Below are 12,842 nucleotides of genomic sequence, written 5' to 3' on the forward strand. Positions count from 1 at the left end.
TGTGTTGGGCTAATTTGAGTTTCTTTTGTCAATATTATAGCATAAGGCCCACTGACCCAAATATTAGCCGCCTGTCTCCCTGGAGATATTATCCCTGTATATTTTGCTATGACAATATTTTTATGAGAGCCCCTAGTATGCTAAGCCAACTAATATTCACAATTAGACAGATTCATTATACTGTCACAACTATGACATGAAGAAAAAATTTCCTGCTCTGAATCCTGTCTGACTAAGCAAGTGTTTTTGCGTTTTAATTAGGCTTCCTTTCAAAGTGCCGATTGCTCTGCTTCAACTGCACTGGCCCTGATGGCCTCCAGGAGCTTCCTGAGTGTTCTCTAGGGAGACAGCACACTTGCACTATTTTTTTTTTTTTTAACTAAATTTATTCCCTCCGTTAATGCTGTGAGTCATCTTTGAATAACTTCTTTCTTCCCTATTTCTAAAGAGATTTTTTTTTTTTACATTTTCATATTCAGGAGTGGCCAGTTCCAGCGTATTTGCACCTGAATGAATTGTAACAAGGTTTTCTGTGGTTCAGTCTTACATCTGCATGCGGTTCACACCCTCTGTGCCACCGACTACTAGGGTAGTTCTCGCTATTAATATATTTGTTTCTCTGACTGTTGTTGCTTAACGCAACGCTGCATGGGAGAATGAGGTCATATATTTGTTCCTCAAGCTCACTTGTTAGCTTGTTTGGGGACAAACAGTACTCAAAGAGCTGAAGCCCGATAACTATCTCAGTAATCTGCATTATGTGCATGAATTAGCATATATCAGGCAACAAACTAAATATGCATGTGGATGGATGTGTGGCTGTGTCAGTCATATCTGTATGCGAGATTTTGTGAGCTTTTGGCAGTTCCTCTGAAACTTGTGCAGCCATTGCCAAAGTAATTTCCCTTAGTGTCTTACTTCACTTATTTTAAATTAAATTGCTTGACCAGTGCTTCCCATTAAGTATGCTACAGTTATTTAGAAAAATGACTTGGGTGAAGCAATGATATTTAAGGGGAAGACGTGTTTTTTTTTAATCAACTTGTATGCAAATCATCTCATGCGCTTTGTTGGTGGCAGTGGTCGTTGCGTTTGCATTATCATTATCCATCTAAGTGGCAAGATTTTATGCTAGAGCTGGTTTGGACTCATAATGGTAATGCACTCTATGGAATCAGAAACAGACTGCTTTTAAGAGCACTGCTTCTTAGAGCAGCTGACATAATTTGATTCAGTTGAAAATGGCAAGCAAGGATAGATGTTCTGTCTCACGTGCAAGACAAAAGTGTCCTCTAGATTGTGAACGCCACCAAAATCTTCATTAAGAAGATATTTCATGGTTGCCATTACCCCACAGAATTATCAACCCATGCCAGTTTGTGGTATTTGATTTTAAAATCCACTTATATTCATGAAATTGATGTGATTTTGAAAACGCCTAGAATGACTTAGAACACTGAATTAGGAAGTATTAAAGGAAACGGATTTAAAATAAACTTAAGTTTCAAATATATAACCCTTAGACAAAGAAAAACTTGGCTTGACAGCAAAAATGTAAAAATGTCCTGCTATAGAAATCTGCAGTTTATTATTTACATTGTGATTTTACCATTGTGGGGGAAGAAAAACAAAAAAATTATCTTAATTGAAATTCAACAAACTTCCAAAAATGGCAAATTCCATCTCAACGTCCTGTGGCCAGATCAATTCAACTTCTCAATTTTGTGCAACCATCTTAATAAATGACCTCTTATATTATTCTCACCGGCTCCTTTCTATCATATCTTTGGATTGCTTTTTTCTGTTGTATCTTCAACTATTCTCTTCCCTTACATAATATCTGCGTTCCCTCTGAGGGCGTTTTGAGCTTCTCTCTTCAAGATTTAGTTAGTATTTTTATTTTCTGATAGTTTAGAGATTACAAACTGTTCAACTCCATAACTCAAACATGTGTCTTTAAAAAAAAGACAAAACTTGGCTTGACAGTATATTGTTTAAACATTATTTTAACATTAGTAGAACTCTATACTTGATTTATATATTTTATTTACATTAGATTAAAAATTAACCATCTATATTCTTTTTTTTGTAACCATAGTGGGAAAAAAGTAAATTCAAATTTTAAAAATTTCAATTAAACTTTCTGAGGGCGTGGTCAAAAAATTCCAACCAATTCTGGTTTTGACTAAACCTATACCAATCCACCGCATATATTTTCAGCAAGAAATGTAAAGTATAGCTCTCTGTTGTGTTTGAAAATACCTAATTAAGCATAATCATTAAGCGATCAGATCACCTTTTATATTAGGTGGAAAATTATTCTAAAAGAAAATAAACGAGAAAGGAAATACCTCGGCAGCATCTAAGTACGCGGTTAGCACCGAGGTCCTGTGTGTGGGAGGGTGTGTGTGTGTGTGTTTATGTTTAAGGGTTAGCGTCTTGGTGGTGGATTTTGCCTGCAGGGTTAATTAGCATTGCAGAAGCGATGTCTGGAGGCAGTCGGCTCATCAAATCTCGCCTTTTCTCCGTCTCTCGGATCCCTTTCTTTTTTGTGTGTGTGTGTAATTGTGTACACTGAGAATATTGTGTATGCAGAAGAGAAACCAACAAGAAAGCATAAATGATGCTTCCACTACACAGGATGGTGGTGATGAGCACACACACAGACAAATGCCAAAGGGAGGAGGAAACCTGTTGGCCAAATAAACGTGACTGCACACACATTAATGTTATTACCCAGGCGCGCAGGTGGAAAGATGAATCAGTATGCCTGATTTCTTGTCTCGTTGTTTTTCTCTTATGCACTGCAACACGTTCCTCTTTCTAAATTACCTCTTCTTACCTCTTATATTCTTCTCACCGGCTCCTGCCTATTATGTCTTTGGATTCTTTTCTTTCTGTTGTGTCTTCAATTGTTTTCTCTTCCCTTACATAATATCTGTGTTCTCTCTGAGGGCGTTTTGAGCTTCTCTCTTCAAGATTTACATTGTATTTTTATTTTTTCGATAGTTTAGAGATTACAAACTGTTAAAGAATTATTTGTGTCAAAGCAGCAAGTGTGTATGTAAATCAGTAATATATGTCACAGCAGTTTGACTGTAGTCCATCCAAACTATTTTATGCAGTATTTTCTTAAGTTTTGTCTCGATTGTATGCATAGTTTTGACATTATATTATGAGAATACATGTAATATTTGTTTTTAACAGGGTAAACTTAATATTGATAGAGTATATACAAATATAATAGCAATCAATAATAATAATAATAATACAATTAAATGTAACAATATATTAAATTATTAAAACTAATATATCATTTATAAATACTGTATAATAATTTTACAAATATAATGTGAATTAGTAAAAAAATTGTGTGGAAACAGTAAGCAGTAATTTCTTCTAAAACAAACTCAGTCTTAAAAATATGTAATATTTTGAATAAATTATATTTGTTATTTTTACTTTTTAAAAAAATACACATTAACTCTAGGCCTATGTCTAATGTCATAAAAAATGCTTCATTCATCAAATAGGAATCATGTAATCCATATTTTAATTTCTAATTTACCATATTTAAGAAAAAGTTAAGTAGCTTGTCTTGCTGAGTATTATTGTCAACCATTTAATATTTATGTGGAAAACATGTTAAATATTCCGCTGCTTCTCTCTTCTCATTCCATGTTAGTGCTGGAAATTTCTGCTCTGTTTCTGTGAACAGTAAACTATGTCTATATGATTGGCCATCGTTCATTCAGTTTAAAATCTTTTTTGTCATCCTAACAACAAACAGAATGCAGCAGAGAAGTGCAAAAATTTCAAAGATGGGGTGGGGGTGGCACTAGGGCAGTTAAAGCCCCGTATTGATTATAATTTCATATAGATCCCCTAGAACAAGGGGTAGGTAACAGTTCTCATAATCTACCAAATAGGCCAAGTTAAATGTCCTTTCATTTGAAGAACAAATGTTGACGGCTTGACAAATGTACCCTAAATTAAGGCATCAGCAGCTGAGCCCAGACACCCTACTGACTGTGTACTGAATGTCCATTAAACATAAACACATTGCATCAGTGCTGCCAGCGAGACAGTCACAGACGTACACAAACACACACGCACGCATAAACATGCTCATTTACACCAATAAGGATAGCTGACAGCGTGCAAACACGCAGGAAACACCGTATTCCCCAATACTTCCTTCTCGCGAGGGAAACGATCATCTTAATAGCACAGAAACTCAAATGAGTGAAGCGGCGCGCTCCGGCAAAACCATTTGGGTATTATTAAAGTATATTCAGTGGATTCTCACCTGAGCTCTAGGGATATGAAACATTCAGAGATAAGGGTTTGATTGACTGCTCGGTTGCCATGGGTGCAGAGCTACACGGGGTTTTAGTCTTGTGCAATGTGAGAGACGTGTGAAGAAGTGAATGTGTAATAACGCAGAGATCAATAGCAGGAGTCAATAGAGCTCCACTGGGCTGGATCAGAGCATCGTAGAGATACTACAGCATGCCGTCTGAAAGCGACACGCTGGGAACACACACAGCCCGTGGCACCTACATTTAGACACCTCTGTATGAAATGATCACCAAATGTAGTTCAAGCTCGCGTGTAGCGCTGAATTAAACATGAGATCCGAAGACCCCGAAGGATCAAGGTCAGCAACGCGCGCGCTCTTTACCATATGCAAGCTGATATATGTACATATGTATGCTTCACAAACATTCCCAAAAACAAACTTTCGCCTTTTCTCATTCGGTCTCAAAAAGCTCAGACACTCAAGCCTATACACACACGCACCCGGTGGGAGATGGGACACTGCGCTCTCAGTGGCTGTGGTGGTTTCACTCAATGAAAAATGGATGAGACTAAAATTAGATAAACTAAAATTAGACTGAGTTAATCTGCAGAATGTCCTCAAAGTAAGAGAAACCGCAGGCTTCACAATCGCTGTCTGTGGAAGCGAGACACCGATGTAAAGCGATGAGGAGACACGGCCGGATTGTTTTCCACAGCTGACCTGCAAAGTATGAGGAAATGCTCTGATCTTTACTTTGATACGCTAGAAGAGGGCAGAGAAGGTTTTTTGATACATTCTCGCTACAGGATCAGGGAGTGATACTATAGTGTGATCTCTGCACACCGCTATTGTTTGATGTCTGTATGCAGTGTTAGCTAAGGTTAAATTGGACGTGCTGGCATCTTTGATTTGAAACAAGAATTTTTTTTGTCAGTTTGTCAATATATTCCATTTCTTTTATGTTCCAGGTCAGTAAACACTTTTCACCTGCATTACACCGAGCAGTACTTACAAAAACAAATTTTAAGAAGGACTCTGGAAAATGCTATAAGTTGTTGTCCAGCCCAAAGCAGCACTTTTTTCCATTTATAAATATTTATTTATATATCATAAAGAGATTATAATATTTGATCTGATATTTTATTTGCCACTGTATATTGTATTCATCCATCGTTAGTACTAATAACTTGAAGCCAAACATAAAACTATGGCTTATCAAATGAATAACTGATATCTCTAAATATTGTTTATTCTATTTATTTATTATTTTCGTTAAACATTATTATAATTTATTTTCGAATTAATATTTCACTATAATTTTAATTTATAAATTTATAATTTATTTAATTTATCAATTTAATTTATAATCGTTTTACAATGTTTTGAACAAGTTCTATTTTTGAGTCATATATTTGATATATATATACCCCCAAAGGATGCATATTAGTAGACTATTAGTACCTTCTGAAAAAATGACTTGAAGAGTTCAATTTATTTCTGATAGTATAAGGATTTGGAATCACCAGCAGATTGTAGGCTTCCCCTACCTCCAAAAATCCCCATTTATTCCCTACGTGTAAGCGATGATCGTTCAGCATACTTCTGAGTGTTAAAGCTCATCTGCCTTGTCTGTGTGTCATAGAGAGAGCGACAGATTGCTTTTGTGAGATAAAGATTTCCTGAAAGAGCGAGGAGAATCTGCTCCCCGCTGCGTGACAACATATCCTCTCAAATAATGGCTTATCTCCATTCCCAAAAAGAGGAGTCTGTAATGATTAATTGATAAACTTTCCCTTGGAAATGCATCTCTAATCCAGACACCTTTAGCGAGAATTACATCAACGCTCATGCTCTCCCCTGCTGCTGATACTGTCATCAGATCGGCTGGGATGAATTGAATTATTAACTCATTAAAACTTAATAAACTTCTCCTGTCAGTGAGCTGCTCCCCATAACGAACCACAGGCTTAGCGCTGCCCCCCGATGTTCTACCCAGACGCGTCCTCTGTCTTCATTCTGACACTCACGCTGGCAGGCCAACATTTGACGTGTTGCGTCGCGACAAACCTGATGGAGTTGCGAATGAAAGTGAGCACCGCCAAGGTTGAGAAATGCTTCTCTTGTACAAGCAAGGACATTTGCAGTCACACTCCTTGAAAAGCAGCGCAAATGTGGCAGGAGATTTTGTACATGTATTGATATTGATTTGAAAGGAAAGCATAGACTGGCTCTTACTAATCAGCGTTCGAATGAGGCAACCTGTGCTCGTCATACAGGGGTTGACTCATTTAGACCAGCGTGGAGTGAAATAGATTTTTAAAGAATTTGCACCTCGAACTTCGTCTTGGTGATTTTAATGAGTTAAATGCATTAGGTAGATTTCAAATGCGATTCACATTAGGTTTATACAGTATAAGTAAGGGAAGTTGTTGTAAAAATGCATGGTAGATTATTATTGACGTAGTGAAGCCACATGTCTAAATTATACATCATACACTAGGCACAAGGTTTATTTCGTGCATGCAGGTCAATCTGTTGCTATATCGGTTATGAGAGCACTCCATGGTGGCTTGCCACTTCACTGAAAATTGTCTGCCCCATTTTTCAGCCCAAGATTTTGACCATTTCTCTTTATGGTCATTTTAGAGCAATAATGGAAACAGATGCCTTTATGGTTCTGTTCTATTAATAATTAATTGAGAATACGTGCATGTAACCTTTCCACAAATGATGCCCTTTGATAATTATGTTTTCAAAGCAGTTACTACACTCATGTATCTTTCATAATAACGAGAAACGCATCATCTTGTGGTATGCAACAGTGTGTATCATGTCTAAGGGAGTATTTAAAATATTAAAGAACAGCCTAGAAGTGAGAAACGTAAAGAGATGTATAAAATCAGAGCTGCTGGGATCTTGTAAGATGTAATTATCTATTCCAAAGCCGACATCAGATTTTACGATGGAGACATTCATTTTTAATTACAAGACTAAATGGAGGTAGTTTAGATGCAGGTTTAAATGATGCATTTTCATGCAAGATAGATACCTCAGAAAATGTAAAAGCTCCCTTGTTGGTGATTCCTATCGGAGAGGCTGTCTGTTCGATTTGTATATTGTCTGAAATAACGAGTATATTTTAACCCATTTCACGTCGGTAGGAAAGTCAATCAATACAAAAAAATAGACAAGATATTCTTGTGCTTTTTTATGGTTTTATATCGTATGCCTATTTTATCGGCAATAGCAGACGCTCCCTCATCTTCCCTAATTACCTTGTGATTGCACTTAGACATAAAACATTAGCACAGACATGGTTAAAATCAGTCTTCAAATATAATCTAAATGGCACGTTTGTGATCTGAGTCTAACAGACCTGTGGAATGCCTGCCTTTTGCTTTCCTCCATTATTGATTTCGATTGGCAGAGCAAGACTTGTGCCAAGGGAGCATGGGGTTTCCATGGTTATGGCATGTTTGGAGATGTCTTTCTGAAAGCAGGTTTTGTGTGTGTGTGTGTGTGTGTGTGTGTGTGTGTGTGTGTGTGTGTGTGTGTGTGTGCGTGTGCGTGTGCGCGCGTGCGTGTGCGTATGAGAGACAGAGAAAGAGACGATCGATGCACCACAGGGTTCCTATCAGCTAGAATCAGCAGAGGTCTTGCACAGAGGAGGTGTTGGGAAATTGGGATGGAACAAAGGACATGACGTGCATGTATGTGCATTACAGGGGTCATTCTACAAAACACAGGCTTATTTGTGTCTCTCATGATGTATACACACTGCATGTATAGAAATAGATTACTGCCAAGCATGTTTATGAACGCATAAAAATATATTTTTAGATTTTCATTTATGTATATTCTAAAAGACTGCACTAGGTCAATGCGTGAGGAAAATCTGGAGGTTAACTGAAATCGTATTTTTGTTTTGTCCGCCTCAGTAACTATTGTTATTATTGAAAAACAATGTCTGAAAATTTCTGGAATCACAAACTGAACCGTGCTCATTTTATAACATCAGCATCCAGTTTCTCTCACATACATTTGATAACAGGCCTACACCATGGCCGATCATTTTAATTTAAAATGACCTTGTACAATGACCAATTTTGTACAATGACCTATAGTATATGTATGTGTCTATTTACATTACTTTGACTGACTAACCATGCAGCATCTCTCTGATCTATATCATATTTCTTTGTCTCTGTTTTCTCTCTGTAGGTGGCCATGCTGTTCTCTCCGTTCTCTTGTGCTCTGGGGCTCTCCCTCCTGCCACTCCTCCTGTTTCAGTGCCCCGCCCACGCCTGCCCAGCCCGCTGCGAGTGCTCTGTGCCCACGCGTTCTGTGTCATGCCATCGCAGACGCTTAGCGCAGGTGCCTGAAGGCATCCCTATAGAGACAAGGGCACTGGACCTCAGTAAAAACCGTCTGCGCATTGTGACACCACAGAATTTCTCCTCACTGCTGTTGCTTGAGGAGCTGGACCTCAGCAACAACCTGTTGTCATCTGTGGAACCTGGCAGCTTCCGCACTCAGCCGCGGCTCCGCTCGCTCCGACTGCGCAGCAATCAGCTGACTCTGCTGCCGCGTGGAGCGCTGGCCGGCCTCAGCGAGCTCACTCTGCTGGATGTCAGTCAAAACCGTCTTGTTATTCTGCTGGACTACGGCTTTGAGGAGCAGCGGAGGCTGCGGGTACTAGAGCTGAGTGATAATGAGCTAGTGTTTATCGCCCCACGGGCCTTCAGCGGCCTGGCGTCCCTGCGCTCTCTAACGCTGCAGCGATGCAACCTGAGCACAGTGCCCACACATGCTCTCGCACATCTGCATGGCCTAACCAGCCTGCGATTGCGGGACTTGGGAATCACGGAGCTTCAAGCACACGCATTTAAGGGTCTGCCACGACTGAAACACCTGGAAGTGGACCGCTGGCCTTTGTTAGAAGGGTTTCCGACCTCCGCTTTGCAGGGGCTGAACCTCAGCACACTCTCCATTACCCACACCAACTTGACGTCCGTGCCAGTGGTGACACATCTACTGTATCTAACGCATCTCAACCTGTCTTACAGCCGTATACGTGTCCTGCCAGCAGGGTGGTTAAGGGGAATGGACCGGCTGGAAGTTGTGCGTGTACGACAGTCTAACCTGCTCAGTGTGGAACCTCAAGCCTTTCAAGGAGCCTCTTCGCTGCGCCTTCTTGACCTTTGTTACAACCGTCTCTCCACGCTTGAAAGAAGTGTTTTTCCTGCTTCTGAGGCCCTGCAGACTCTTCTGATTGGCCAGAACCCGTTAGTGTGTGACTGTCGTCTACGCTGGCTCCTGGAGAGGACTCCACCTTTGCTGTATGGTGATGTTCAACCTGAATGTAGTGCTCCTGCTCCCTTGGCTGGGAAGCCACTTAGGGACCTGATGGAACCTCAAATCTCTCGCTACGTTATCTGCACCAAGCCCAGGGTTGTCTCAATGGCAACTTACCCAGCACAGACAGAAGAAGGACAGAGAGCTTGGCTATACTGCAGTGCGGACGGGGCTCCACCACCTTCTGTGTCATGGCTGACACCGCATAGGCGGCACATTACCACAAAGAGCACGGGAAGAATGGTGGTCCACACAAATGGCTCGCTGGAGTTCCGCATGGCAGAACCTCAGGATAGTGGCATGTACGTGTGCGTGGCATCGAACCCAGCAGGCAATGCCACTCTGTCCATCACTGTAGCTGTGAAAAGCTCTGGAATCAGGGATAGAGCCCTTTACGCCAACCGCAGCTTTCTGTTTGACTCCGACTACAACAGTTCCCTGATTAATGGCACGGAGGAGTACACCATCAGGGTAGTGCTGGACTTCACCACCATCCTGGTCTCCACAGCAATGGGCTGCCTCAGCTTCCTGGGTGTCGTCTTGTTCTGTTTCTTGTTGTTGTTTGCATGGAGCCGTGGCAAAGGGAAGCACAGAGGTAGCGTGGACATTCAGTACGTCCCACGAAAGCGGAAAGGCGCAAACTCAGAACTTACAGAAACAAGTGGGCCCAGACGAGTCAACATGAAGATGATCTAAACTTTTTATATGGCGAGGATTTCATGGGTTGCATGGTTGCGTATGCGTGTCTGTTGGACTTTGTGAGTCTTTGGGTATATGTGCTGCAAAAGATGCAAAGGATGTATTTAATCATGAGAGTTTACATGTGGTATCCCAATGAAAAAAAGAAAGAAAACGAAAAACGCCAAACCATATAATGCGCGTCTTCTGCGATGCTTTGTCTGTGGAAAGCATTATTTGGACGGTGCAGACGTGATTAAGTTGCTTGATTAAACTGTTGTATATATTTCATATTTGTGGGAAAGAATGGTATATTTCTATATATATATATATATAAAATATATCTATTTACAGATACATTACAATTACCTTTCAAAACGCTGCAAAAACTCAAGTTGTCTTCCCCAATAAGCAAAGTATCTACTGGAAAAAGCCTCGGCAGTGCTGTGTTGTGAAGTGTTTGGTTTTGCTCAGAATTCCTGTTCTCCTGGGACGTCCTCTTCTTAGCAGAACCTCCGGGGAACCAGGGAGTTTCCTGCCATTTTGTTGTAAAGATGTTAAAATGCAAGAAGCCGTTTGACATGGTGGGTTCCAGGGGCTGTATTTGTGACTCAGTGGAAGTCTGTGGAACTGTGTGAAAATGTTCTTTTCTTTTCTTATGTTCTGTCAAATGCTGCTCAAATGTTTTTACATACTAAATATCTGGTTATATTTTCCAAAGAAAATAAATATAAATCGTACAGCTTGATAAGTGTTACTGTCATCTCAAATCGTATTCTTGCCCATCTCAAGTGTTCCTGTGGCACAAAACACACTGAACATACACACTGAATTCTGAGCTTCTTATATATATATATACAAACAATTTATAATTTTTTGGTAGAAAGTCACAAATTTTGCATGCAGGATATTTTCTGTTGCTATTTTCCAATAATGTCAATTATGGATACATTATTGCTACGGTTACTTAGCAACAGGCATATAAAATGTTAAATACAAAAGCTTGGTGCTGTTGGTCAGTTGAACTTGAAACACATATCCAGTTTCTTAGGGAGCATAACTTTTTTTTTTATATTTTTGGTGAAATTCAGCATTTACTGAATTGCAAAGGACAACTAAAAGGACAGCTCGAGTAGTTGTGACTAAATTCCTTCAAGCAAACTTATAAATAGCAAACATTCCATCATAGTATAGAAGATGTCTTGGTAGTGACCTTTTTTAGGGCTCTTAAAAGCATGAAATTGACTTATAGTTGTCCCTGTCTGGCTTCTTCCTTTGACGTCACAGCTCAGGATAGACACTAGTAAAGGGTTTGGATTCTGCATGTACTTCTGGTGTGATCAACAAATCAATGTTGCCATGATGTTTTTTTCCTGCTTCTCTAAGGATAAAAAAATGTGGCTTAAAATTGGTCAATCCATAACTGAATTCCCATGAGCACGGATGACAGACTTCAAATTACATACTTCCAGGTGGTCACATGCCAGGGAAGCACTTGCCATTGGTTATGTCCCTGACGTAATTTTGTATTGTGTATGATTCCTCAAATGAACAGGAACTACAACTGATAGCTTTCTCCAAGTATTATTGACCTCCTTGATTTAGGTGTACAAGCACAACGCTGCTGAAGCTCCATTGATTTTTATGTAATACAGTTAATCTAAATTGGTCAGGCAGGAATACTTAGAATATTCTTGGAATATTTTACATTGCTTCTCTGAGTGAGTTCATGTCCATTCATTTCAAATAAATTATGGGTGAAATCACACTCATCCTATTATCTGTAGTACATTTGTATTATATTTCTTTTGCTGTACTGAACACAAAGGACTCCTTATCTTTTGATAAATGTTTGATATCTTTTCAATACATAAAGGCCTAAGCTGTGTTGGTTCGGTTTTCTCTAGTGTCATATGTGATATGATCCCTTGTTCTACAATGTCTTTAAAAGTGTCCATTTTAAAATCATTACTCCAAGTTTTGATGTCAGTTGTGTTACATCTAAGCGTTTAATTACCTACTTCTTGCTGTTCAGGTTGGACGTCGTACATTGCAACTTGAAGCTGTATTTATACTATATTTCTTCCTGACTCTATCTTAACTCAATTTTAAAAAGAAAAGATGGATGGCTAAAAATTGTATTTGATATAAGCACTGCACTGAATTAAATTTAGCCTTTCCAAACAGATCATTATTTTAAAGTCTTTCCTTCACTTAAACTGCTTTAGATTGATTGTGATACACAAAAGTGCAAGGACAGAGTTTTCCATCAAGACAATACGCCTCGGGTTACTACTTTTCGTCCTTGGTGCCAAAAGTAGTCCAGCTGTATTAAAGAAACTGCAGGCCAAACCGTTAACCTCTATGTGCTACACTAGCAGTACCTAAAAATTCCCTGAAGGTTTTCTGGTCTTTATGAGCTTGTTTTGTTACACAATCAAAAGCATCTAAATATACCTGAACTAATCATGTCCATGTCTATGACTCACAAACTGAAACAAAAGAA

General features: G+C 39.4%; 1 protein-coding gene across 5 annotated transcripts in view; it reads left to right on the forward strand.

The window, feature by feature from the left end:
• LOC122332167 (leucine-rich repeat and immunoglobulin-like domain-containing nogo receptor-interacting protein 2) overlaps nucleotides 1–10,363 on the forward strand; it is a 21,866-nt gene extending 11,503 nt beyond the window's left edge. For all 5 annotated transcript variants that reach the window (XM_043229471.1, XM_043229468.1, XM_043229470.1 and 2 more), the window contains exon 2: nucleotides 8,525–10,363. In XM_043229471.1, the coding sequence (XP_043085406.1) occupies nucleotides 8,531–10,354 (1,824 nt within the window). In that variant the 5' untranslated portion in view covers nucleotides 8,525–8,530 and the 3' untranslated portion in view covers nucleotides 10,355–10,363. The remainder of the gene's footprint in view (nucleotides 1–8,524) is intronic.
• Nucleotides 10,364–12,842: the final 2,479 nt, after the last annotated feature.

The sequence above is a fragment of the Puntigrus tetrazona genome, unplaced genomic scaffold (assembly GCF_018831695.1).
Source record: "Puntigrus tetrazona isolate hp1 unplaced genomic scaffold, ASM1883169v1 S000000006, whole genome shotgun sequence".
NCBI classification, from domain to species: Eukaryota; Metazoa; Chordata; class Actinopteri; order Cypriniformes; family Cyprinidae; genus Puntigrus; species Puntigrus tetrazona.